The following is a 23,691-nucleotide window of genomic DNA, read 5'->3' as shown; positions in this document are numbered from 1 at the left end:
ATTTTTTTTTCTCTCTCTCTCTTCAAGTCCAGTGATTTTGTTTGTTTACTGGGTTTCTGGTTTCAATTGTTATAGATATGTTTTTGTTGGAGGATTTGTTGGGGGCATTTGTTGTCTTCGATATATTTTTTCTTGTCCAAAAATCTCGCATTTGGTCTACGAGAGTTTTAAAAAATAATAGAACTTATTAGCTGAATGATCTAAAAATGTATAAGCTTAATTTATCAGGCAACTTGCTTTTCTTGGTTGGGTTGAGAATTTTCATCTGTAGAAAATGGGTACAAACAAGGTCTCTGCAACGAAGAAGAAAGAGCAATATTTTTTATTTTTAAGACGAGGTCGGGGTCATACGAGTTCGACCTGATATTGTTTTGATGGGTCGGTTCGGATCAGGTTGGCGCCTTAAATAGTGTTGGTCGGGTCGGGTCGGGCACAAACCCAGTATTTTCTGCACGAGTTGTAGGCCTAGTGTAAACAATCCTTTGGGACTACTCTCTGGTGAAAAGTTAGCAATTTAAGTAGTTCTAGGTAGGAAAATTTTTTAGAGTGCGGTGCACGTGACGGATTTATTCTACAGGGTGAGTCCGAAGGACTTCGGCCTTGTCTTGGAGAGGTTCCTAACTTAAAAAAAAAAAATAATTCACCTGTCATTTATTTTGCGGACTACCCATATTTATATTTTAGTATGCCCACCTTAATTTTTACTTTTTTCTTTTAATTTCTTTTTATAATAAAAATGTAGTAGTAGCAGGGCACTGTAACAGCACGATGGTGTGAAGTTGAGGAAGGATCTGGAACTGAAGTGTAGAAAGTACATGGAAGAAGTGAAGTTGTGTTCTGACCTTAGGGCTCGTTGGCTCATGGGCCTTTTGTTATTTCTTTATACTGTTAGTCATGTATTTAGTTGGACCGGATAGTATTAGTTAATGGGCTTGAGCCCGTAGTGTTAGGTTTTAAGTGCAACCTTTTATTTACTTCGTTATTCGGCCCAGGGGACAATTCCGTTAGACTGTTCTGCAAAGTTGTCCCGAAAGTTAAAAAGAAAATTCCTATTTCTAATTTCTCTTTCGTTTTTTTCCTGAAGTTCTCACCGTCGTGAGCCATAACAGAAAATTAGGAAATGTTTAGAAAATAAGAGGAGATGAGAATTTTATAAATAGTAGTAAGATAGTTTGTGAATAGTAGTGAAATAATTTGAGTTAAGTATTTATTAGATTTTGAGAAATAAAAGAGAAAAAGTTGAATAAGATCTTGTGAGTTGATTTCAATTCATCTCATTTTGTTTAATCTAATCATTACAACTTTTCTAAACTTTTAAATAAAATATAATAAATAATAAAATTTTATCAAATCTCAAAATAAAAATAATATTAAAAAATTATATTCTAATAATATTTTATTCAACTTTCAACTCTCATCTCAAAAGAACTCACTATCAATACCTCCCTTAAAAATTGAGAGATTGTTATAAAGTTAAAATATTGTTAGAATATAATTTCGTTTTGAGATTTAAAAAAGTTGAATTATTTTTGTGTATTTTATTTGAAAGTTTGGAAAAGTTGTAATGATTATTTTGGAAAAATTATAATAATTAGTTTGAAAGTGTTTATATTTAAATAATATTTGTGAAGGAGATGTGATGAAAATTATATCCATAAAACCTCTTAATCCACAATTTACAGAGAACAGTTACAGGCACAACCGAATTTAGCTTCCATATTTTGGAGATGCGGAAGATATTGAGAACTGATAGTCGTTCAAGTTCGGGAATAGACTCTCCTCTTAACGTGAATTATTGTTGTGTCGACAATATTTATCCTATAAAGTATTATTCACAAGGCTATAACGATGTGTGGGTTATTGCCGAAATTTCCCAGTTTAAAGAGTGGGTTTGACAGATTTAAATATTGACGAGTCTGAAATGAAACTTGTTAAATAAATTTCACTGCCACACACTCTCAATCTCATGCAATCAAAAAGTAAGATGGCTTGGGGGGTTGAATGAAGCGTCTCTGATGCCTAAGTCAGTAACAATAAGAATCTTCTTAGAGCAAAATATTAGAGAGCCTCCATTAGTGTATCTGGATTCTTTAAATAGAGAACTTGCCTTCTTATGATCACTCGGACTAACTGCTTTGCCCACTATTTGAAATTTGAACTCCGAAATCTTCGGGCTAACCACTTATTTTGAATGAGTGAATATCCTAATTGTCCTAAGATAAGCGGGCGGGCATTTCCGTCTTTAACAAACTGGCTTGAGTTTTATCGGGCCAAAGGGGTTTAAGCCTTGAGTTGTGTGATTTGTTGGGCCCCCATGACCCAGGCCCAGGGTGGCACCTCGCGAGCCCTTATGGTGGTATTAAACCCCTTATAGTTATCCCGTGAATTCTCATTACACATAGTGTGATGAGACTTTTAAACTAGATGTCATTGAACCATTCCTGTAGAATTAATTGACACCCCTCCAATTACCCTGCGAAACCTCATCGTATGCTAGGAGATGGGGCTTTTTAACTACAAGGTGTTGGGCCTTTTGAATTGGGCCAAAGGCCCCCCAGTTACCCCACGAGTCCTTGCCACGCGCGATGCTATGAGATTCGTTCTTGGGGCAATGTTTGGGGTTCTGATTCGTTATTCCCCTAGGACGTTTGTCAGAGTCGATACGCATTCCCCTTTGTCAACTATCACCAGTATTTATTGTTCCCTGCCACTTGTTTTTTTTTTTTTTCCCTTTCACTTCCTATCTTCTTGCACAAGCTTCGTGTTCCCTTCCTTCTCTTGCATCCGAAACCCTTTGTGCCTTCAAGCCCTCTCCTCCTTCTTCCTGCATTGTTTTCCTCTGTTTTTGGTGTATCCATGGCTACCGGAAAAGACAAAAGGTGCACGCCCCTCTCGTGGCAGTGGTCCTTCATGTCGCTGCAAGTCTTCTATCCATCGCGAAGGCGCTACGGCTAACCCTAGCGTCGAAGGGGATGCTTCCCGTTCCATCTTCGAGGGCCATTGTTGGGTTTCCACCCTTTCACGTCGAGAACTGGATGCTGCAAGGGACCACTCCAATATCCCCGATTCAGTGGGGCTGTCGCTGACCTGCCAACGACATGGAGCCGTTAACGTTAGAGGTATGACAGTCTCTATTGTCCTCTATTTGGCTATGTTTTCAATGGGGCTTCGTCTCCCTTCGTGAGGCTTGTTTGTAACGTCTTAGACGTCTTGGGCCTTGTGCTAACCCAATTGGTGCCTAACAGTTGGCGTATTGTAATGGCCTGCTACATTTTGTGGTGACGGGTCTTGGAGTCTACCTATGATGATTATCCTGATCTTACCGCTTGAGAGTTCCTTTCTCTCCATGGGTTTAGGTGTTCAGATGGGAACCTTTGTAGTTTTAGATCCCGCAACAAACTGGTGCAGCTATTCCCATGCCAAAGATTGATCGAAGAAATTTTTCTTTGTTTTGGGTAGGGGATGGGAATTTCTGGCGGATGACGCCTCACTTCGAGAATTCTCCGTTCGAGCGTCTAGGTCGCCCGTTCTCGATGACCGTGACCTTGAGGTTTTGTTGTCTCCCTGAGAGGAAGCTTGCATCCTCTTGGTTCAATCTTGGGCGATGGCTGACACCAGGTCCACTTGGTTTGACCCCCTCTTGACGCCCACCAACATTGATAGATTACTGATGGTATCTAGCCGGGTCCATGTGCTTAGTCATGAGATTTTGGGTTCCCCCTCGCCGGCGGGAAACCTAAAAAGGGGGCCACCCTTGGAGGCAGGGGTAAAATGAAGAAAGCTTGCCTTGGGGCCAAGTTGTCAAACGTGTCCACCTTTTTCAGGGGTGTCCCTTTGAGGAACCCTCCAGTACCCCGGTCTAGTTCGTTAGATGACATCATGGACTAGGTAGATGTTGAACTGGACTTCATACTGGAGGTTGAGGAGGCCTCGAGGTTAGAGGCTCCCTCTGGAAAAGAGGCCGAGACTTTTGTGTGAGTAGTCGATCCCAAAGGTGCCCCTCCTTTGGAGGGGGATGATCTTGTCTCTATTCTGAACCTGAACTTCCTTAATGCACCTCTCGCGGGCGGCCTTCCTTCCTTACTAGATGAGTTTGGCAACTCGTTTCATTTTGAAGATGCTGGTGAGTCGTCTCTTGCTGCCTTGACGGCTTCGGGTGGGGATACTCTTAAGTTGGCCTTTGTCTTCCCAAACCTTTCTTTCGCCAGCGGGGGCAGGGTATTGATCCCTTTCTCGCCCTTTAGCACTTCCCCAAGGGGGGTGGGGAACCTTCTCCAACCTTTCTTGTCAATGATCTTCAAACTAGCTTTCCCAGCAGGTCTCCATTACGGGAGGGAGTCGCCATTCCCCAAGTCGACCAAACAGTCGGGACGTAGCTCCAGCAACTGGTGACCCGTTGCCTCACACTATTCAAGAGTTGTTCATCCCGGAGGATGCTGCTGGAGTCTTCTTTCAGATTCCAAGTGCTCGCCATGGTGCTTCCTCTTCTCACCTGATGACTCCTCTCAGGCCTTCAGATCGCACCGTGATGAGGCTTTCTGCTCCACCGTCCTCAACCTACGTATCATCCTTTCACTAGTGAGCTTTACTCTTCTTTTAGTTTAACTTTTTATTGGGTTGTTACCTTTTTGTCCTGATTGTGCTTTTGCAAGGAGTTGACAAGTTGGTTGTTGGGTTGGTGGAAGGCCTTATGGAACTTGAGGAGGAAAAAGACTCCATACGCTCGTTCATTGGTAAAGCCAGGGGCTGTTGTCTCTGCCCGAACGGAGAAAGAAAATCTGGTTGGGGAGCTTTCCCGAGTTGAAGCCACCTTTCAGCTTTCGGGATCAAATTGCCTCTCTCCAATCTGAGTTGGCGAGCGCGTTGGGAGAAGCTGCGCTGCACAAGGCTAACGCCGCTGATAGGGAGACTGAACCAAACAATATGGCCACCTGTCTGAGTGAACGGAAAAAGAGGTAGAGGAATTGGGGGACGCAAAAACTAACTACATTACCTACCTGACTGCCTCCAAGGAAGAATGTCGGGAAACCAACACCCGGTTAAGCATAGCTTAGGGCAAGAAAGCTAAGGTAGAGCAAGATTTGGCCGCAGCTAAGAGTTCTCTTAAAGAGCACGATCACCATCTTTTGGAAAAGCTAGGAGACCAGCAAGAAAAACTTGGCTACTTCTGAAACGAAAGTATCCGAGTTCAATCGGGAGCTGGGCCACTTGCAAGAGCAAATTAGTCACCTTATTGCTCAAATTAACTCTACCCGCATAATCCGAGATTATGGTTTTGGTCTTGGCTTCAAGCTCGGGATTAAGCAGCCGCGGGAGCTTTTACTTGCACATCCTGAGACAGATCTCTGTAAATTGAAGTGGAGAGATAAGGGCTAGTCCTGCCGCCTACCACTACTTTGACTCTATCAAGTGAGACGTTATGCCGGATGCCTTCCCTCCTCCTCGTCTCCCTTGATGTTTTATTTTTGTACTTTTTGTTTTGTTGAATTTTGGGCAACTGACCTTTAGTAGTTGTGTATTTCGAACTGTGGTTTTTATATTAAATAAGATGAATGTTTTCCACTGAGGAATTATTACCTTTGTTTTGTTCCAAGAATGATTTTTATTGATTTACGGAGTATGAATGTAGCTAGTTTTGGTCTTAGTCATGTGGAGTCAAGTTCAAGAAGAACAAAAAAGAAAAAAGAAACAAAAACTAAAGACGAGATTAACTTATCCGAAATTCAGTCGTGTGGTTTGGCGAGTGGCATGTAACGGGAGAGTTCCTTGACCGTGTAGCCTTGGCGAGAAGGTGTAGTAGGAGAGTTGCTCGACCACGTAACCTTGGCGAGTGGAGTGTAGCGGGAGAGTTGCTCGGCTGCTTAATTCTGGCAAGTTGCTTAACGAGAGGGTTCCTCGACCATGTAGCCTTGGCGAGAAAGTATAGCGGAAGAGTTGCTCAACCGCGTAACCTTGACGAGTGGAGTGTAGCGGGAGAGTTGCTCGACCGCATAACCTTGGTGAGTGGAGTGTAGCGGGATAGTCGCATGACCGCTTAGCTCTGGCGAGTGGCGTAACAGGAGGGTTCCTTGACTGTGTAGCTTTGGCGAGAAGGTGTATGGTAGGAGAGTTGCTCGATCGCGTAATCTTAGTGAGTGGAGTTTCGAGGGTCCTAAAGTGTCTAGATAATAAAGAAAGAATATGATATGAATAACTGAGCTTACTGAAAATCTTTCGGTAAGAATAATATTTCATAAAAAATGTCTTAAGCATAAGAATATGTTAAACATAAAATTTTCTCAAATGCTCAACGTTCCAAGGGTGAGGCAGTTCATGCCCTACTACGTCATTTAGGAGATAGGCTCCCTGGCGAGTACTGCCCGTGATTACATATGTCCCCTCCCATCTTGGGCCCAACTTTCATTCTTCTGCGGTGGTCACCCCCGGTTTCTTTTAACACCAGGTCGCTAACCTTGAAGGACCTCGGCCTTACTATCTTGTTGAAATATTGATTCGTCTTCCTCTTGTAGGCAACCACCCTTGTCTCAGCATTCGCTCTTCTTTCTTCTAGTAGGTCTAGATGCTCTTCTAGCTTCTTTCCATTTTCATTGGCGTCGAAGTTGAGCTTCCTGTGGCTTGGAATCCCCACTTCTACAGGTATCATAGCTTTGGTTCCATATGCCAGGGCGAAAGGCGTTTCTCCTGTTGACGTCATGAGTGTTGTCTTGTACTCCCATAAGATCTCGGGGAGTTCATCTGCCCATGCCCCTTTCTTTCCGCCTACCTTCTTTTTCAATATCCCCATTATGGTCTTGTTGGTTGCTTCGACTTGTCCGTTTGCCTGTGGGTGTCTGGGAGATGAATACTTGACTTTGATCCCGAGTTTTGAACACCACCTACAATAATGCTTTGAATCAAACTGCTTGCCGTTGTTGGAGATGATGCTTTGCAGTATCCCAAATCTACATACGATTGCCTTCCATATAAATCTTGTCACACTTTTAGCAGGTACTATTGTCATTGCCTCGGCTTTTGCCCTCTTGGTGAAATAGTCAACGACGAATTTGGTTCCTCCTTTGCTCGGGGGCATAGGGCTGTTATCGACTTCAGTTCTTCAGGGGGCATGCTCAGGACTAGTGCGTGTAGCTGGCACTGGACACACTTTTTTATTAACTCCTTTGAGTTTTGCAAGGCGTTGGGCCAATAGTAGACTGCTCTCATGAATTTCGCTGCCAATGACCTTCCGACTGAATGATTTCCACAAACGCCTTCATTTATCTCCCTCATCACATACTCGACCTCCTCCTTTGATATGCATCTTAGTAATTGGCTCGAAAAATCCCGCTTGTACAATGATCCGTCTATCAAGGTGAATCAAACTGCCCTGTTTCTGACTTTCCTTGCTTCCTCCCAGGCAGTGGGTAGCTCCCCATCTTTTAAGTACCTAATGATGTTATTTGCCCATCCTTGTGAGTTTCCTTCGATCTCAAAAATTTCCTCCCCTATGGCTGCCATGTCTCCTGTCTTGAGGGTTATTTTCCATGACAACATCTGCTCCTACCCTGTTGATGCCACTCATGCTAATCAATCCACCTTCCAGTTGTCTCCAATGGGAACCCGTTCGATTTGAAAATACTAGAACTGACAGTATCTCTCTTGGACATGCCAGAGGTACCTTATTAGCTTTGGTCCCTTAGCTGAATATTTTCCTGGGATTTGGCCAACCACCACTTGGGAGTCTGCTATCATTACTTCTGCTGTTCCACCTGACATTTCAGCTATAGCCAACCCCATGAGCACTGCCTCGTACTCTGCTTCATTGTTTGTCACCTTGAAGTTTGATTGGACAACATGAAATGACTCCTCACTGCCGTCTATTATCATGTGGACACCCATGCCCCCTCCCGCTCAACAGGATGAACCATCGACTTGCACTAGCCACGGTTCCTTTTCAGGTGCCTTCAGTGTCTCCTTGGGGAAGTTTGTTAGTTCTGTGAAAAAATCGGCCAGGACTTGTCCCTTGACAGTGGTTCTGGGGACATAACTAATGTCATACTCGCTCAACTCGAAGGACCATTTCACCAGTCACCCCGAAGTGTGGGGCTTTGGAGCATTTTTTGCAAGGGTGTGGAGGTGATGACCCTTATGGAGTGTGCTTGGAAATAAGGGCGTAATCGTTGTGCCAACATCACAAGCGCGAAGGCGATCAATTCTATCTTCGGGTATCTCTTCTCGGCCCCTCTTATGGGTTTGATGACATAATACACCGGCCTTTACTCCTTGCCCTTATCTCTAACTAGAGTGGAGTAAATCGCATCTGGGGTGGTGGCCAGATACAGCGATAAGGGTTCCCCCTGCTTGGTTTGACTAAGCAGCGGTGGGTGGGTCATGTATTCTTTCAGCTGTGCAAATGTTTCCTCACACCATGCATCCCATTCTTGGGCATTCTTCAATACCTGGAAAAAGGGCATGCACTTATATGTTGAGCGGGACATGAACCTGCTGAGGGCGGCTATTCTCCCTGCTAGTTTTTGGACTTCATTAAGAGTCGTGGGTGGCTTCATCTTGATGATCGCCTTGAGCTTCTTGAGATTCACCTCCATGCCCCTCTCGGACACCATGAAACCCAAAAACTTGCCTGACTGCACCCCGAACGTGCACTTGGTTGGGTTGAGCTTCATCCTATACTATCGCAGCACACCGAAAGCTTCATTCAGGTCTTCCATGTGTTGCCCAAACTCCATGCTCTTTACCAAAAGGTTGTCCACATACACTTCCATGTTTCGGCCTATTTGATTCTTGAACATTTTGTTGTCCAGCCTTTGGTAGGTTGCTCTTGCATTCTTCAGTCCGAAGGGCATGATCGTGTAATAGTATAGGCCTCAATCGGTTATGAAGGCTGTCTTATCCTGGTCCGCATGACCACTTTTTATTTGGTTATACCCGAAGTAGGCGTCCATGAATCTCACCACCTTGTGACCCACCGTGGCATTGACTATTAGGTCTATTCGGGGGAGACGAAAGTTATCTTTTGGGCAGGCTTTGTTGAGGTCCGTAAAGTCTACACACATTCGTCACTTGCCGTTGGACTTCTTCACCAACACAATGTTTGACAACTAGTCAGGGTACTGAGTTTTCCTGATAAATCCAGCCGCTAGCATCCACTTCTTCTGCTATCGCCTTGTACTTCTCAGTGCTGAAATTCCTCTTCTTCTGCTTAATAGGCCTTGTGTCTGGGTTGATGTTCAGTCGGTGCTCTATAACCTCTTTGCTTATTCCTGGCATATCTTGATGATTCCATGCAAAGATGTCTTTGTGCTCCAAAAGGAGTTGGATTAGCCTGGCCCTTTCCTCCTTCGCCATTGTAGTTCCGATCCTCACGTGGTTATCCGATTGGGTTGGATCAAAGAGAACGAGTTCCAATGGCTCGTTGACTTCTCCTTGTCTCAGCAATCCCTTGTCCCTCGTTTCTGCCTCTGTCATGAAGACTTCAGGTGGAGGCGGAGGGAAGGTCCCATCACCGCATTCTCACGACTCTACTGTTTTTACATCTTGCTCTCATTTCCTCAGTTCCTGCATGTAACACTCTCGGGCAAGTACCTACTCGCCACGCACCTCGCCAATTCCCTCTTTCATGGGAAACTTCATTTTTAGATAGTAGGTGTATGTGATCGCTCTCAAGGCTTTCAATGTTGGTCGGCCTATAATGGCATTATACATCGACTGTGTCCTTACCACTAAGAACTCAGTCAGGGTGGTGGTGAGGTAGGGGTCAATTCCCACCGACACAGGTGGAGTAATGGACCCCATGGGTTGAACTGCATCTCCCGTGAACCCTTTCAGTGTGGTTGGTGCTGGGCGAAGCTGACCCATACTTAAACCCATTTTCATGAAAGCATCCCAGAATAGGATTTATGCTGAACTTCCATTATCTATCAATATCCTCCACATCGTGTAATTTGCTACTAGCATTGTTATCACCAACGCATCATCGTGTGGGTATACTATCCCTTGAGAGTCATCATCGCCAAAAGAGATTGGGGGCGAGGTTTGTACCCGTGCCTGCTTGACAGGCCTCTCCACGCTGTATATTTTCTCATATCTTGCCCATCTTGCATAGGCCTTCCTTCCTGATGAGGTTGGTCTACCTCTTGCATAACCCCTAGCTATGGTACGGATCTCCCCCAAAGGTGGGTTTCTTCGATCCTTATCTTGTCTGGGTCAGCAATTTCTCGATTCCTACGATCTCCTCGCCCTCTTAGGTGACTTTCTCCTCCTTGGGCTCTCGCTCTGTCTAGTCTTATGCTCCTGCATCCTGTCGTCTAAATGCTGCGGTGGAGAGGCCTTTTAGGCGACAATGTGTTCTAGCTCCCCGTTACCCTTCATCTTCTCAATTTTTTGTTTGAGCGTGTGACAGTCCTCGGTTCGGTGACCTTTCGCCCTGTGGTACGTACAGTGCCGTTGTGTCCGCTAGCCGTGGTCCTCATCACGCCTAGCTCCCTTCACCTTGTCGTGGTCTTGCAGACTAGAATAGTGTACATGGTTGCTACTATATCGCCCCGCGTGTGTCTCATTTGTCCTTGGAATTTAGTTGAAAAATCTTGTCTAGGCATAATTGAATCCACTTTATCTACTGCCTCAAAGAATTCTATCTATCTTGGACTAGTCTTCTTAACCAAAATGAATCACTCCTCTTTGTAGGTAGTACCTTGATGGGCGTTCAGTCACTAATTTGAACTTTAGGCTCTATCTCATGCGGTCGACATAGCTCTTTTATCCATCATAAGTTGCCTTTATCCTGACCTTAATCAAAAGGATATGTTCGGACTGTTTATGCAAAACCTTGACTTCACTCTCCCCATATTCGTCTCAATATAATGGCGACCTGAGTTTCCATTATTACAGTGCTTCACTTGTAACACCCCACCAAAACATGCAAAGGAACCAAGAAAAAGATATGATCTTGGCAATGATGATTTGAGGTTTAGGCTAGGTGAAATTATGGATTTCTAGAAAAATGGAACTTTATGATATTTAGGACTATGATTTAGCCAAATGACTTCATTACTCTAGGGCATGTTTGGAAAAGTTTTTCATCTCATCCCACCTCATTTATTTCCCAAACATTATTTAAAAACAAATACTTTCATGCTAATTATTACAACTTTTTCAAACTAATCATTACAACTTTTCCAAACTTTCAAATAATAAAAAAAAATAATTCAACTTTTTCAAATCTCAAAACAAAATAATTTAAAAAAAAATTATATTCTAACAATATTTTAATTTTATAATATTGTTTATTCAATTTTTTTTCTCTCTTTTCTAGTAACCTAATAAATACTTAACTTAAACTATCTCACTACTATTCACAAATCATCTTACTACTATTCATAAAATTTTCATCTCATCTCATTCACCAAGTATCCCCTTAGAAAACTTTGGAATGAGAAGTTATGTGGCATGGAGAGGATTTGTCACCTCAATGGGTTTTGAGATGGACCCATAGCATTTTATGGATCATAGATAGATATGAAGAAGACTCAAATTGTGGATCAAACTTTTGGTGAAAAAGGACAAGGATGGGCCCAAGGCAAGGCCCGACAAGCTAGACCCAAGGCATAACAGAAAGGCCCAAACCAAGGTCCATGGCAAGGCCTAACTAGAGAGAAACTTAGGGCCAAGACTTTCCCAACTTGGAGACCATGCCTAACACCTTGGTCATCATTCTTGCCTTAGGAATGCAACACCTAACATCTGAGTTTTTGTCCTTGACCGAACCATGTAGTGCCCTAGAACTCCTTGGATGCCAAGTTTTTACCTTCCATCATTGTTCAAATGTCAAGTTTCAGAAGATAATATGATGCTATGAGACAAAACCAAGCATGATAGTATAAATGCTATGTCTCGGCCGAATGACTTCTAATCTCACTCCTTTTGAAATTTATCTGAAACCAAGCCTCTATTTCCTTTAATTAGAACCAACATCTGTAGACCTAGGCTAGGTAGCAAAGCCAGCACATGTCATGAACGTATGCGACATGTCATAGTTGTGCAACTTCACAAACAAGCCAACTAGTGCAAACTGGATTCCCTTCATTGTGTGTCATTGGTTTCCTAGTCAAACTTGATTTATTTTCTGCAAATAACACAACCCTTTTTCAAGAATCAAAACTGGAAAATTAGACCTAATATTGGTTGAAAGAGCAACACTTTCTTACACATTGAAAGGTTGAATAGTGCACCTAGAGAATCAAACAAGGACTAGCTGGGGACCATCACAAGCTTACCCCCTTCAACAGACAAAACTAGCCATATTCACATGCCACAAGCTTTGTACTCAAGCATGGATTAGAGTTCCAAGGTGCACAGATCCTTAGTTGAGCCACACACCTTTCACATAGCCCGAAAGATTGAAAGAAGTGATGAAGGAAGATGGAAAAAAGTCAAATGCTCTTCTTGGCCAATGCACACCTCTCTCACGTTCTTCTATTTCTTTTACAAACCTATGACAAGTGTCACTCATCTCAATCTCTCTCATTCACAAGAAAAGGGTACCTTTGCACCTTTGGACCAAGTGGTATAGGCGATGGTTTTGATTTGAGAGGAAATCTTGTAAAGCTAGCTAGTTCCTTTGGGAACTTGATCATCTCTGAAACTCTAAAGCCCCTACACCCCCATACACTCAGTTAGTCTTCATCCATAGGGAGAAAAAGAGGTTCACCTAGTTGCACATGAGAAGACAAAATGTAGCACCATCATAGCACTATAGCCAATTGCATCAAGAGGAACTTCTCCTCACAACTTCGGCTAAACCGTGTGATACTTGATCTCTTACATGATTTTCTTCTTCACATGAGCACTATAAATAACACTCTTCATCCCTTATCTCCATCTACGCCACTTTCATGAATACTTGATCATATGCCACAAGGGCTGCCCGAGCTTGAGGGAGCCCTCACTTTAGAAAATTGGATGGACTACATAGCTGGCTATATAAGACAAGCATGAGAATATGTGGTTGAAGCCCAAAAGGTCACTCGAAGTTTGGAGATCCAGCAAATAGGACTCCATGGCCCTCAAGGAAACTGTCTTTTTATGTGTCACAGATTGTGGTGAACTTGGGATTATGAGGGTTATGATTTAAAGCCCTCTTGTATTTTGGGAATTTTGAACACTAATGTTTTTGGGATTTTAGTTTTAAATGGTACCATGTTTTAATTACTCTAAACTTCACATAGAATCGAACTGTTCCGCTGCTATTATTACGTACTGCTAGTCACATGCTAGGTGCATTGTATATTATCTGTCATGATCGGGGGTGTGTAACCTTGTGTTACAGGTCTTGACGCTTCAGTCTCCATCCAATCTCAAGCGGGGTTTGGGGGCATCACATAATTCGAATGAACCGTTTGAACAAAGATTGTCGCACTAAACATTAGATTTTTTTTTTTAATTCAAACATTTTTCAAGGATGTTCAATTGAATTATTTATGTTCGAACACTAACCAATTTGTTCAAACAAACGAAAGCATTGGAACACTTTCTTCATTTGAATAGGATAAAAAAAAATCGTATCGTTCGAATTAAATTTCTGTAACGTTCGAACAGATACCCGATAGTTCAAATAGGATTTTTTCAATTCAAATAGAATTTTGGGACTAAACCATTTTGTCCCCAAAAAATTTTTCGTTCGAAAGGGTTGGCAAAATTTCGTCCCTAAAAGTATTTTTTTGGGACAAAAAAAAAAAAAAATTGTCCCCAAAAACTTTTTAAGAAGTTCTCTTTGAGACAAATAAGAGAAAATATTTTTCATCTCTAAAATTCTTCTGGGATGAAAATAGTATCTTTTGAGACAAAAATATTCGCCCAAAAAATTTAGTGATTAGATTAAATGCATGTAATTAAGAAAATGATAGAGTTACTATCTATTTATTATTCTTTTTGTATTTGATTTATTGTTATTTTTTTATTTTATTTAATAATTATGGAAGTAATTATTAATAAAATTATATTTTTTTAATGACTAGAAAATACTTAAAAATAATAATAAAAAAATAAAAAATATCAAATATACTATAAGTAGTAAGAGGTATAACCCTATTATTACCCATGTAATTACAGGTATGGTTACAAAATCATTGGGTTCATCATTTCTATCACTGTATCTTCTGTCAATCACGTGTTTGTCGGAGGTCGGCCAATTTCACACGGCTATTTTATGGATTGAAACTTTGAAGGAGCCCCGGGATTCATAGCCAGACCAAACCATAAGAACGTGCAAAAAGAAAAGCTGGGCAATCATGTCACACCAAACAAGCGATGACAATAATTGTATCCGGTAGGCTGGGCGGTAGCTAAGATGAATACGCAATTCGCCAATAAATCTCAGATGCACGAACTTTTGGGACAATCAGGTAAAAAGAAGAAAAAAACAATCAACCAAACAATTCTCTTTGCAGCTTAGCCAATAAAAAAGTAGAGAAATTTTATGTATCAATCACTATTTATTTTTATATTTTATATTTATAATTATTTTATAGGATGCATGTGCAGTACTTTTCATAAGATATGAAGATGTATTTTCATAAAATATGAGTGGGAGATGAAAAATAATAATTGATGAGAAAATATTTTATAATGAAAACCATATTCCATCGTTACTGTTAATTAATATTATAAAGAACCAATTTATACTTTTATCAATTTTTTGGCAATCGAGCGTCAGTTCCTCAAATTTCGATTGACCCACTTTGGAGATTCTCGGAATTTTGTGTGAAACAGCTCCCCAACAGTCCCAACTTTCAAACCGATTTAGATTAAAAAGGGTAAAGAAGAAGAATAATTCCAAAACAATTTGATCTATTGCTTTCATGGAATAAAAGTTCGGCCGTGTGACTGTAAAGGGTCCATCTCCGCGTTAGCGTCGACGTTTCCATGTCGTCAAAGTCAAAAGATGAAATTAGGTTTGGATCCATCCTTTTTTTTTAGCATTTTCACACTTCTTTAAGTATTGATATGTCCTCTGTACTGTTGATTCATGAATGGTTTAGAATATTTGTGTAGATTTGGTCTGATCTATCAAGACAATTTCAAAGAAACATCCTCTCTTTGCTTTTGTCGCCATTTGGAAGCTCCACTTTTGATCTCTTCTCATTTTGTACCACTTCCACATCGTGCTCTGTCCTCTAGCATTGTTCATTGAACCTCACACTCTCCCTCTCACTCACTCTCTCTCTCGCTCTCTCTCTCCCCAGCCATATAAATACGATCAACACGATTAACCATCACGGTACCCTGCTCTAGTGTTTGGTAAATAGTATCTAGTTAACAGCTACGTAGACCACAAAAAGAAAATCAATGCTAGAATCAAATCCCCCTCTCCTACGGCATTATGAAGCGCTTTTGCGCCACCCAGCAGAAGTTCCTGTACTCGAATGCGATGAACGGCAAATTAGTGGAGCATTCATGGAGGAATGCGGCCAGCTGCCATTGATAGACTTGAACGGTCTAAAATATCATGATGCGAATAAGGAGAGACTAGCTTGCTCTGCAAGAATATGTAGAGCGTCATCAGAGTGGGGATTCTTTCAAGTAATAAATCATGGGATTAGCTCTGAATTACTCCTGAAGATGAAAAGAGAGCAGGTGAAGCTGTTTCAAGCTCCCTTCGAGATTAAGGTTTCTAGTGGGCTTCTAAATAATTCATACACATGGGGAACGACAACCGCTACTTCTCCAAATCAGTTCTCATGGTCGGAAGCATTCCATATTCCTCTCACAGATATTCGGGAAGAAATTACTTACCATGGAGAGTACTTCAGCTCTCTAAGGTACAGACTTTTTCACCATAATGCTCGTCATTTTCTTCTGGTCAACTGTTTGATATATCGTACTTTTATCTCTAGCATTATCCAACAACTTTTATTTTTTTAAAAGATAATTTAAAGGGTCCTGAAAAGTTTTAGATTTACATAGTAAGATAAAAGTAAAATAGCTATGTTGTACGTAGCAATTGCCAATTCTCAGAATCTTGTGCCGGGACCGGCCACTTAACCCAGAAACGGTCCCCCTTCTAATGGCAGAACAAAGCAGCCAACTTGTTGAAATACATCCCAGAACTAGCTAGCGAGGCCATCTTATCTTGCCAATGCAATAATATGGAAATGATCATCGTGTCGTTTGAGACAGAATGGATGGTTAAATCACATGTACAGGCTGATATATACTTTCGTAATTTTCAACGTCTGGCAACAGGGAGGTGATGAAGGAATTCGCAGCAGCCATGTCGAAACTAGCACGATTACTAGCAGAGATTCTATCAGAGAATTTGGGTAGCCAAAAGGGAGGGATTGAAGATGTCTGTGATGAAAGCGCATGCTTTCTTCGCTTGAATCGTTATCCGGCCTGTCAGATATCTCCAGAAGTTTTCGGCTTAGTGCCCCACACTGACAGTGATTTCCTTACAATACTTTGCCAAGATCAAGTCGGTGGACTTCAGCTCAAGAAAGGTTCCAAATGGGTGGCTGTAAAACCTATCCAAGATGCTCTACTCGTCAATATTGGAGATCTTTTTCAGGTAAAATAATTTCCCTTTGTTTTATGCGTATGCTACGACTAATTTTGTTGAAAAGAATGTCCAATTGATGTGCTTACTGTTGGTGATGAATTAAACAACACTAGTCAAAGTCGCCTCGTAAGTGTGACACCCAAGATTGCGGCCGGTGCGGCTGCTATCACTACAAAACAAATCATTACAAGAAACATTGTACTTTAGCTAATTAATCGTTAACCCTTGTGCTACTCTACTGTATATATTTTGGCATTTTTATCTTTTAATTTCTCATTCTTTATTTTTTTTTTAAAAATCGATATTTCAATTTAATTGATAACCCTTACTTATGACTTAAGAAAACCGTGATTACATCTTGACATCTGAGATTACACATTCAAAACTAACAAAAAAATTCAAACCCAGACATCCAAACTAACTAATTAACACTATATATACTGTACATTAGAACAAAAACAAATCTTTTCATTGTGTTACAATGAATAAAATGGGCTAATAAGATGTACTGTTTGCGCTCCTTGGAGCTATTAATTGCAGGCATGGAGCAACGATGTGTATAAAAGCGTGGAGCACAAGGTGATGGTTAATAGGAAGACGGAAAGATACTCTATAGCGTACTTCCTTTGCCCTTCCTATGATTCATTGATTGCCAGTTTTAAAGAACCTTCAATCTATAGAAAGTTCACTTTTGGAGAATACAGGAAAAGAGTTCAAGAGGATGTCAAAAAATCCGGCTACAAAGTGGGCCTCCAAAGATTTCTACTTTAGGATCGATCATACGGAAATACGTCCGTACAGTACTATCTTAATCATGTTGATGGGAAAAACGTTCTTAATCATGTTGATGGGAAAAACGTCCTTCGCTAGCTAGTTCCATCATTTGTACGTTTTTTTTTTTTTTTTAATCATCCATCATTTGTACGTTAAAGTTTATATATACATATAAAGCAATAAAAGAAATGTATAATAGCTAATAAATGCCTCTTATATTAAAAAAAAGGGAATTATAAAGGTAAGAAAACTGTTATAAATACAAAAAAAATTATACAAAGTAAATTTATAAACTGATGTGATTTTATAAAATTCGTTAGATCTATTTTATAATAAAAGTAACTTTATAATCTGGCGTATCACATCAAGTCACATCAATTTATAAGCTTATTTTTGTGTAATCATTTTATAGTTAAAGTATTTTTTCAAAGGATAATAGGATGTGGAACCAACCATAAAATATAATATTTAAAGTAATTAATAAACATACTTGATTTGATTGAAATCATACTTACAAAAGAGATTAATTCACAAAGGTAGGAGAGGAAGACATCAAGGTACAAAATTACAAGGAAAGGAAGTGTTTTCGGAATGATGAAGTATAATGCCATGTGTTCGGAGGGTTTTAGAGTTACTTCCTATCACTTAAAATCACATTCCACAATACATGTATAAACTCCAAAGTCTCAATAACACATATTAAATTGAGTCAATCCAACATATATGATCATCTACAAGAACATTAATCAACTACTCCAACGTAATTAACTAAGAACACACAAAGTCTCAGTAACAATATCAATATCCCGAAATAACACTCAAAGCAAATGACTAGTTTCTTGAATAAAATATCCTTATAGACTCTTATAACTTTTGGCAATTCCACTATGCTAAACTAATCTCGTCCATGCTTTCTATTTTTTATTCTAAGCTGAAATATCCAAATCATCTAAAAAATAATGGAGATAATCAGTAGAGAGCCTATGCTAGTGTGTAAACACGAGCCAGTCACAATATGCATAAACAAATTGTTTTCAAAATATGGCTATGGTATTTTCAAAGAATTTTCATTTCAATAACAATATACAAATGACCATAGGCACAAACATAACTGAAACATTATCAGAACAGAAGTAGAGGCCATGTTTTACCTCGTGGCAAGGTTGCGCATGTCTGCAGTTAACGAAGCAGAACATATCACTATTTCATTACTAAGTTGTTGCACTCAAAACAGAGATTACTATATATCTCGTGGTGGGGCCGGGAGCCACTATTGTATTATGTGGTTGGGCCGGAGGCCACGATTATGTCTTGTAGCAGGGCCGAAGACCACTATTATGTCTCGTGCCAGGGCAAAGACCACTATTATGTCCCATGGCAGTGCTGAAGGTGTGACGCCCCCAAATTTTCGCATGGGACTGGACAGACTCTGAAACGTTAAGACATGCAACACAAGGTTACTTGTCTCTGTTCATGATAAATAAAGATGCAATGCACATAGCATGCATATAGCAATATGCAATATTTATAGCGAATAATTTTGTTTTTTCTTTAAGCAATACTATGCACCAAATGAGATATATCCTAAAAACTTTGAAACGTAATACATAAACATTAAAGTGATAGACCTTCTTGATTATAGCATAAGTCCAAAAGGTCTGTAATCATAAGAGTACTGGAGACCGAGCTCCTTAAGTACAAGAAGGAACTAAAGTAACTATAGACTAATTCATTGAGTAGCTCGCACAACTCAGTCAAGGATGTCATAATACAAATGATAAATCGAAACATTGAGGCTATGAGCTCTGCATTGTGCTGTTGTCGTCTAATTGACCGTCTCCAGTTGGTCAATCTCTCAAGTTAACAGATAACTTAACAGACAGGTCAAACATGCATGCATGGCAGTAAATATAACAACCGACCTATTTTAGACCCAAGCCCAGGAAGAACCCAATAGCTAAGAAGCAAAACGGACGTCGTTTGGTAAATCTTCTTCACTCTCTTTCCTTCCCACCATGACGGTTTCCACAACCCCCTCCATTTTCTCTCCTCCCTGTTATCACCTCCCCCACGTCTTTTCAATTAATCAATCCCTTACCCCCACTGATACTCCCTTTCTATATCTTTCGCTCTCTCTCTCTCTCTCTCTCTCTCTCTCTCTCTCTCTCTCTTTCTCTCTCTCTCTCCTCTCTGTGGCTTTTGCTCCACGCCCAAGCCCTACCTGACCCCATGCACCTTCAGGCCACAACACCTAAAGCTACTAGGCAGCACACGTCGAAAGCACCATAGCACATTGCAGTCTCCACCATGAAGCACCCCATCATGGCTTCTTCCCTTTCGTCATTGCCCATAGCCAACTCGTTCCACTGCTGCCGCAAACTGCATGCTCCTCCCACATTGGCCAACCCAACGATGAAGCCGTGCACTACCCAGCAAGGCACCATACCTCATCCACGGATGAGCAAACCATGGAAGCCACCACGCAAGATGCTGCCTCACGCCGGAACCACCATTAAAAACCTAGGCACACGACCCAACTCTATGAACCACCACTCACGGAGCTTCCTCACTGGAAGAACATGGTCAGTGCTCCTCCCATAGTGACTACCATTGCCATTGCCCCTCGACTGTTCCCATGGTAAAACTCTCTCTCTCACATCTATTTTTCTCAAATGGGAAGAGATTTATTCCTCTCGGAATCCTGACATCTGCAAGGGTAAATCTAATTATCAAGATGCCCATACCCATTTATGATGTTTCCCAAAACACACATACAATATGCTGAGTTTTGTGGGCTGGGGTTAGTTTTAAAATGGGCTTATTTTTAAATCGGGTTGGGTTTGACTTTATTATAATTCAAAAACTGTTAGAACATTTTAAATGGCCTTACTTCATGTGAGCTTGATATTTAAATTGGGTTTGTTGTACTTTACAAAAATTGTGTTAGCGATTTTAAATGGTCTTTATTTTATTATATTAAGAAACTAATCTATTATTTTAATTTGGGTTGTGTTTAGTATTTTTAAATTAGGCATAATTTTACTCAGATAAATATATTAGTCCATAAACTTGACTTCACATAAAATATTTAAATGCTTTAATTATATTATTTAGTATTAATTTTACAATTAGATTTTGGTAGTAAATTGTAAGTGTTTAATCTTTTATTAATCTTTTATTTTAAACACTTTAAACCTATTATATGAAATAAATCTTTGATGGTTTTAAATTAGATATGATTAGCAGTTTACAATGTTTTTTAGTATAAATATTATTAAGGAAATTTTATGAACTACTATTGTTTAAGAAATTTACGATTTCCTACTATACTATATGTTAGTAGTATTAAATTATGATTTCAGCAATAGTTTATAAATATATGAGTTTTAAAGTTAATTTTTGAAATGAATTTAAGTTGTTTTGCCATATTTGATAAAATTATATAATAATAAGTTAAGAATATATTTAATGATGATAGTATTTATAAGATTTATGATAACTAAATAATTATTAATGCTATTCCGTAGTATGAATTTAAGTAAATTGAGAGTTTTAGCAAGTCCTTTAGAAATCTAGTAACGTTTAGTATTTCATATAGATGACGATTGATATTCATTTGGCATGGTTGTGGAAAGATTCATAAAAGTTAAAAAGTCTAGATAACCGGAGTTCTTATGCTAGATTTCGTATAAAAAGAAATGAACTGATATTGATTTATGAAAATGTGCATGATGTGTTTCGAAAAGAAATGTGAAAATAATGTCAAATATGTGTTCTGCATTACTCATAAAATCTATATAAAAGCAAAAATATTTTTTAGCATGACTAGTGTAAACATGAGCAATATTTTGATATGTTATTTCTGAAATGTGCAAAAGAGCAAATATGAAATCTGGGAATTTTGTACATATTATATGAAGATGTTCTGAATCCATTTTAATTATATGAAAATGATATGAATATGTTTAGCACTTGATTTGATATGAGAAGCATTTGAAAAACCTTTGGCATGACTTTCTAATTCTGTTCTGATTCTGATTCTGGTTATGACATGATAGCTCTGATTTTGTTATATGGTTGGTACCAACATCTCTGATAGGAGTGCACCCACTTTGGAAACAAAGTGATTTTCTTGTGTGTTATTTCCTGTGTGCACACTCGGGGCTCCAAGGGTGAATAATGGAAACTTTCACATTCTGATACTGCTTAGTTTGGCCACCAGAGATAGCACAATCCTACCATGAGGATTAAATATGGTATATAAAATTATATGGTGATATGATATGATATGATATGATATGATAAAATGATGATGTTTAATAATGTTATGCCAAAGAGTTTTTTAATATGAACAGTTTGAAATGTTGTTGTGATATTCTGATAACACATTTTGAGATCTACATATTGAAACTCAAATGATTTGTTACTGTATTCTGAACTCTATGACTTGACATTTAATATTGCATGAACTGATATGACTTGAACTTGAACATAGACTGAATAGAAACTAAACTTGACATCACATGAACTTGAACGTGAATTGACTTGAACATGAACTGAACGTGTACTTAAGCTTTGAATAACATGAACTTGAACTTGAATAACATGAGCTTGAATGTAAAATAAATGGACTTGAAATCTTGTTCAATAAACTGGACTTGAGCATGAACGTAAACATGAATGTGAACATGAACTTAACTTGAATTGAAACTTAACATAACTTAACGTGAAACTGAACATGAACATTAACAATCAAAATAATTTTGCTAGTTGTTTCGTTAGGATAAGTGAACAATCAGAATGATTTCGCTCAACATATTATGTCAGACAATTAAAATGATTACACCATGAGTATTTTAAATGAGATTCCCTAACAACTAGAATGATTACGCCAGGAATACCTAGTAACATTGACAATCAAAATTATTTTACTAGGAACATTTGAGTAGAGGTATTTTAACAATCAAAATGATTACACTGAAATTACCTCGTGTGAATTATCAATGAAGATACTTAAAAAATCATAGTGATTATGTCATGAGTATCTCAGGTATAACTGACTAAGAAAATAATATTTTCAAGAAACACATCGTACTCGAGACATAATCTAACATGAAATGAAAGGATAAATGACCTGATGTAACATGAAACAGACAAACAGTATGTAACCTGGCATAACAAGTAATAGATAAACATTACATGACATGACATAACGTGTAATAGACAACATTACGTGACATGACATAATGTGTCACAAATAACATTACGTGGCAAAGTATATTGTGTAACAGATAAATATTGTATGACAGATAAATATGTCGTGATAGAATATAACACGCGTAATAGAAATACTTGATGTAGCATCACATATAGGATAACACAAGTATATAAACATTAGTTGCCTTACCAACATACATACACAGTAATCTTATAGTAAGTTAGAAGCTAACTTATAATGATTGTCGCGTTACGGAGAAAGCACAAAACACAAGAAACTGTAAGAATTTCTAAACGTTAAAACTTAATTACTAATAACTTAGAAAAATGAAAATACTATCTTAGAGTAAAATTACCATTTTACCCTCTACATGTAGGAAAATGATATTTTTACCCCTAAATTAAGGATTTAACATCCTAACTCCAAAAATACCAAAATTTATATTTCTCATGTACCTTTTGTCCTAAATCCAAATATCTAATCAGAAAAATTTAAAACAAATCATAACTATGAGAAACATACTATGACTGAAACACCCTTAGGCCATTTCTCTTTGATTTTTGTAAGACCCCGCTTAAAAATCATTTTAGGACTTGAGTTTAGTACCTAAGATCCTAACTAGTTTAAGATGTGATTATTTTATTATTGTTTTAGAATTTAAGTTGGCGTGAGATTCACGCATTAGGTTTAGTTAGAATTATTGGAAGAATTTAGTGCTTTTTTAATATTTTTGGGTAATTACCAAGAGGCCAATAGTGGTATGACACATGGCATATTGATGGGCTAGGCTAAAAGATTTGGTGTGGATGGATTTAGAAGTAGCCCAAGCATGTTTTATTTAGGGCCCTAATTTACTAAGAATGAGATGGGCTAAGAATAGGTACCATAAGCCCTAGACCCATTTGAGAATTATAAGGTTCTAAGTCTTTCCCGAAGAACCTTATAAATCACAATGGATCAAAGAAAACACAGAGAAACCCTAATCCTAGTGTCTATAAGAATGACAGACATTCATGAAGAATACAAATTAAAACTGGGAAGAAATCGAAACTCCCACTTAAAACCCTACTGCCCAAAGGTTCCCCTTGACCTAGGTCACGAAATTACTCTTCCATCAAGTATGAAAACAAGCTATTAACCAAATAAAAAG

At 39.2% G+C, this 23,691-nt stretch overlaps 2 protein-coding genes across 2 annotated transcripts; one reads left to right on the top strand and one right to left on the bottom strand.

Moving 5' to 3' along the window:
- Window positions 1-6,325: 6,325 nt before the first annotated feature.
- Window positions 6,326-7,069, bottom strand: LOC108993461 (uncharacterized protein K02A2.6-like). Its single transcript, XM_018968386.1, has one exon. It carries the CDS (start codon window positions 7,067-7,069, stop codon window positions 6,326-6,328), a length of 744 nt encoding a protein of 247 aa, XP_018823931.1.
- Window positions 7,070-15,045: 7,976 nt separating this feature from the next.
- On the top strand, window positions 15,046-17,525 carry LOC108993447 (gibberellin 2-beta-dioxygenase 6-like). Its single transcript, XM_018968372.2, has 3 exons — window positions 15,046-15,812; window positions 16,237-16,558; window positions 17,090-17,525. Exons 1-3 carry the CDS (start codon window positions 15,340-15,342, stop codon window positions 17,318-17,320), a joined length of 1,026 nt encoding a protein of 341 aa, XP_018823917.1. The 5' UTR covers window positions 15,046-15,339; the 3' UTR covers window positions 17,321-17,525.
- The last annotated feature ends 6,166 nt before the right edge of the window (window positions 17,526-23,691 follow it).

The sequence above is a fragment of the Juglans regia genome, chromosome 16 (genome assembly GCF_001411555.2).
Source record: "Juglans regia cultivar Chandler chromosome 16, Walnut 2.0, whole genome shotgun sequence".
In the NCBI taxonomy this organism is placed as follows: domain Eukaryota; kingdom Viridiplantae; phylum Streptophyta; class Magnoliopsida; order Fagales; family Juglandaceae; genus Juglans; species Juglans regia.
This window is presented reverse-complemented; position numbering and strand designations above follow the sequence as displayed.

Bases quoted from the DNA above. Each gene is read 5' to 3' on its own strand.
- LOC108993461 (XM_018968386.1), bottom strand. From the start codon at position 7,069: ATGCCCCCGAGCAAAGGAGGAACCAAATTCGTCGTTGACTATTTCACC.
- LOC108993447 (XM_018968372.2), top strand. From the start codon at position 15,340: ATGCTAGAATCAAATCCCCCTCTCCTACGGCATTATGAAGCGCTTTTG. The intron at 15,813-16,236 runs GTACAGACTTTT...GTCTGGCAACAG, and splicing joins GAGTACTTCAGCTCTCTAAG to GGAGGTGATGAAGGAATTCG. The intron at 16,559-17,089 runs GTAAAATAATTT...TATTAATTGCAG, and splicing joins ATATTGGAGATCTTTTTCAG to GCATGGAGCAACGATGTGTA.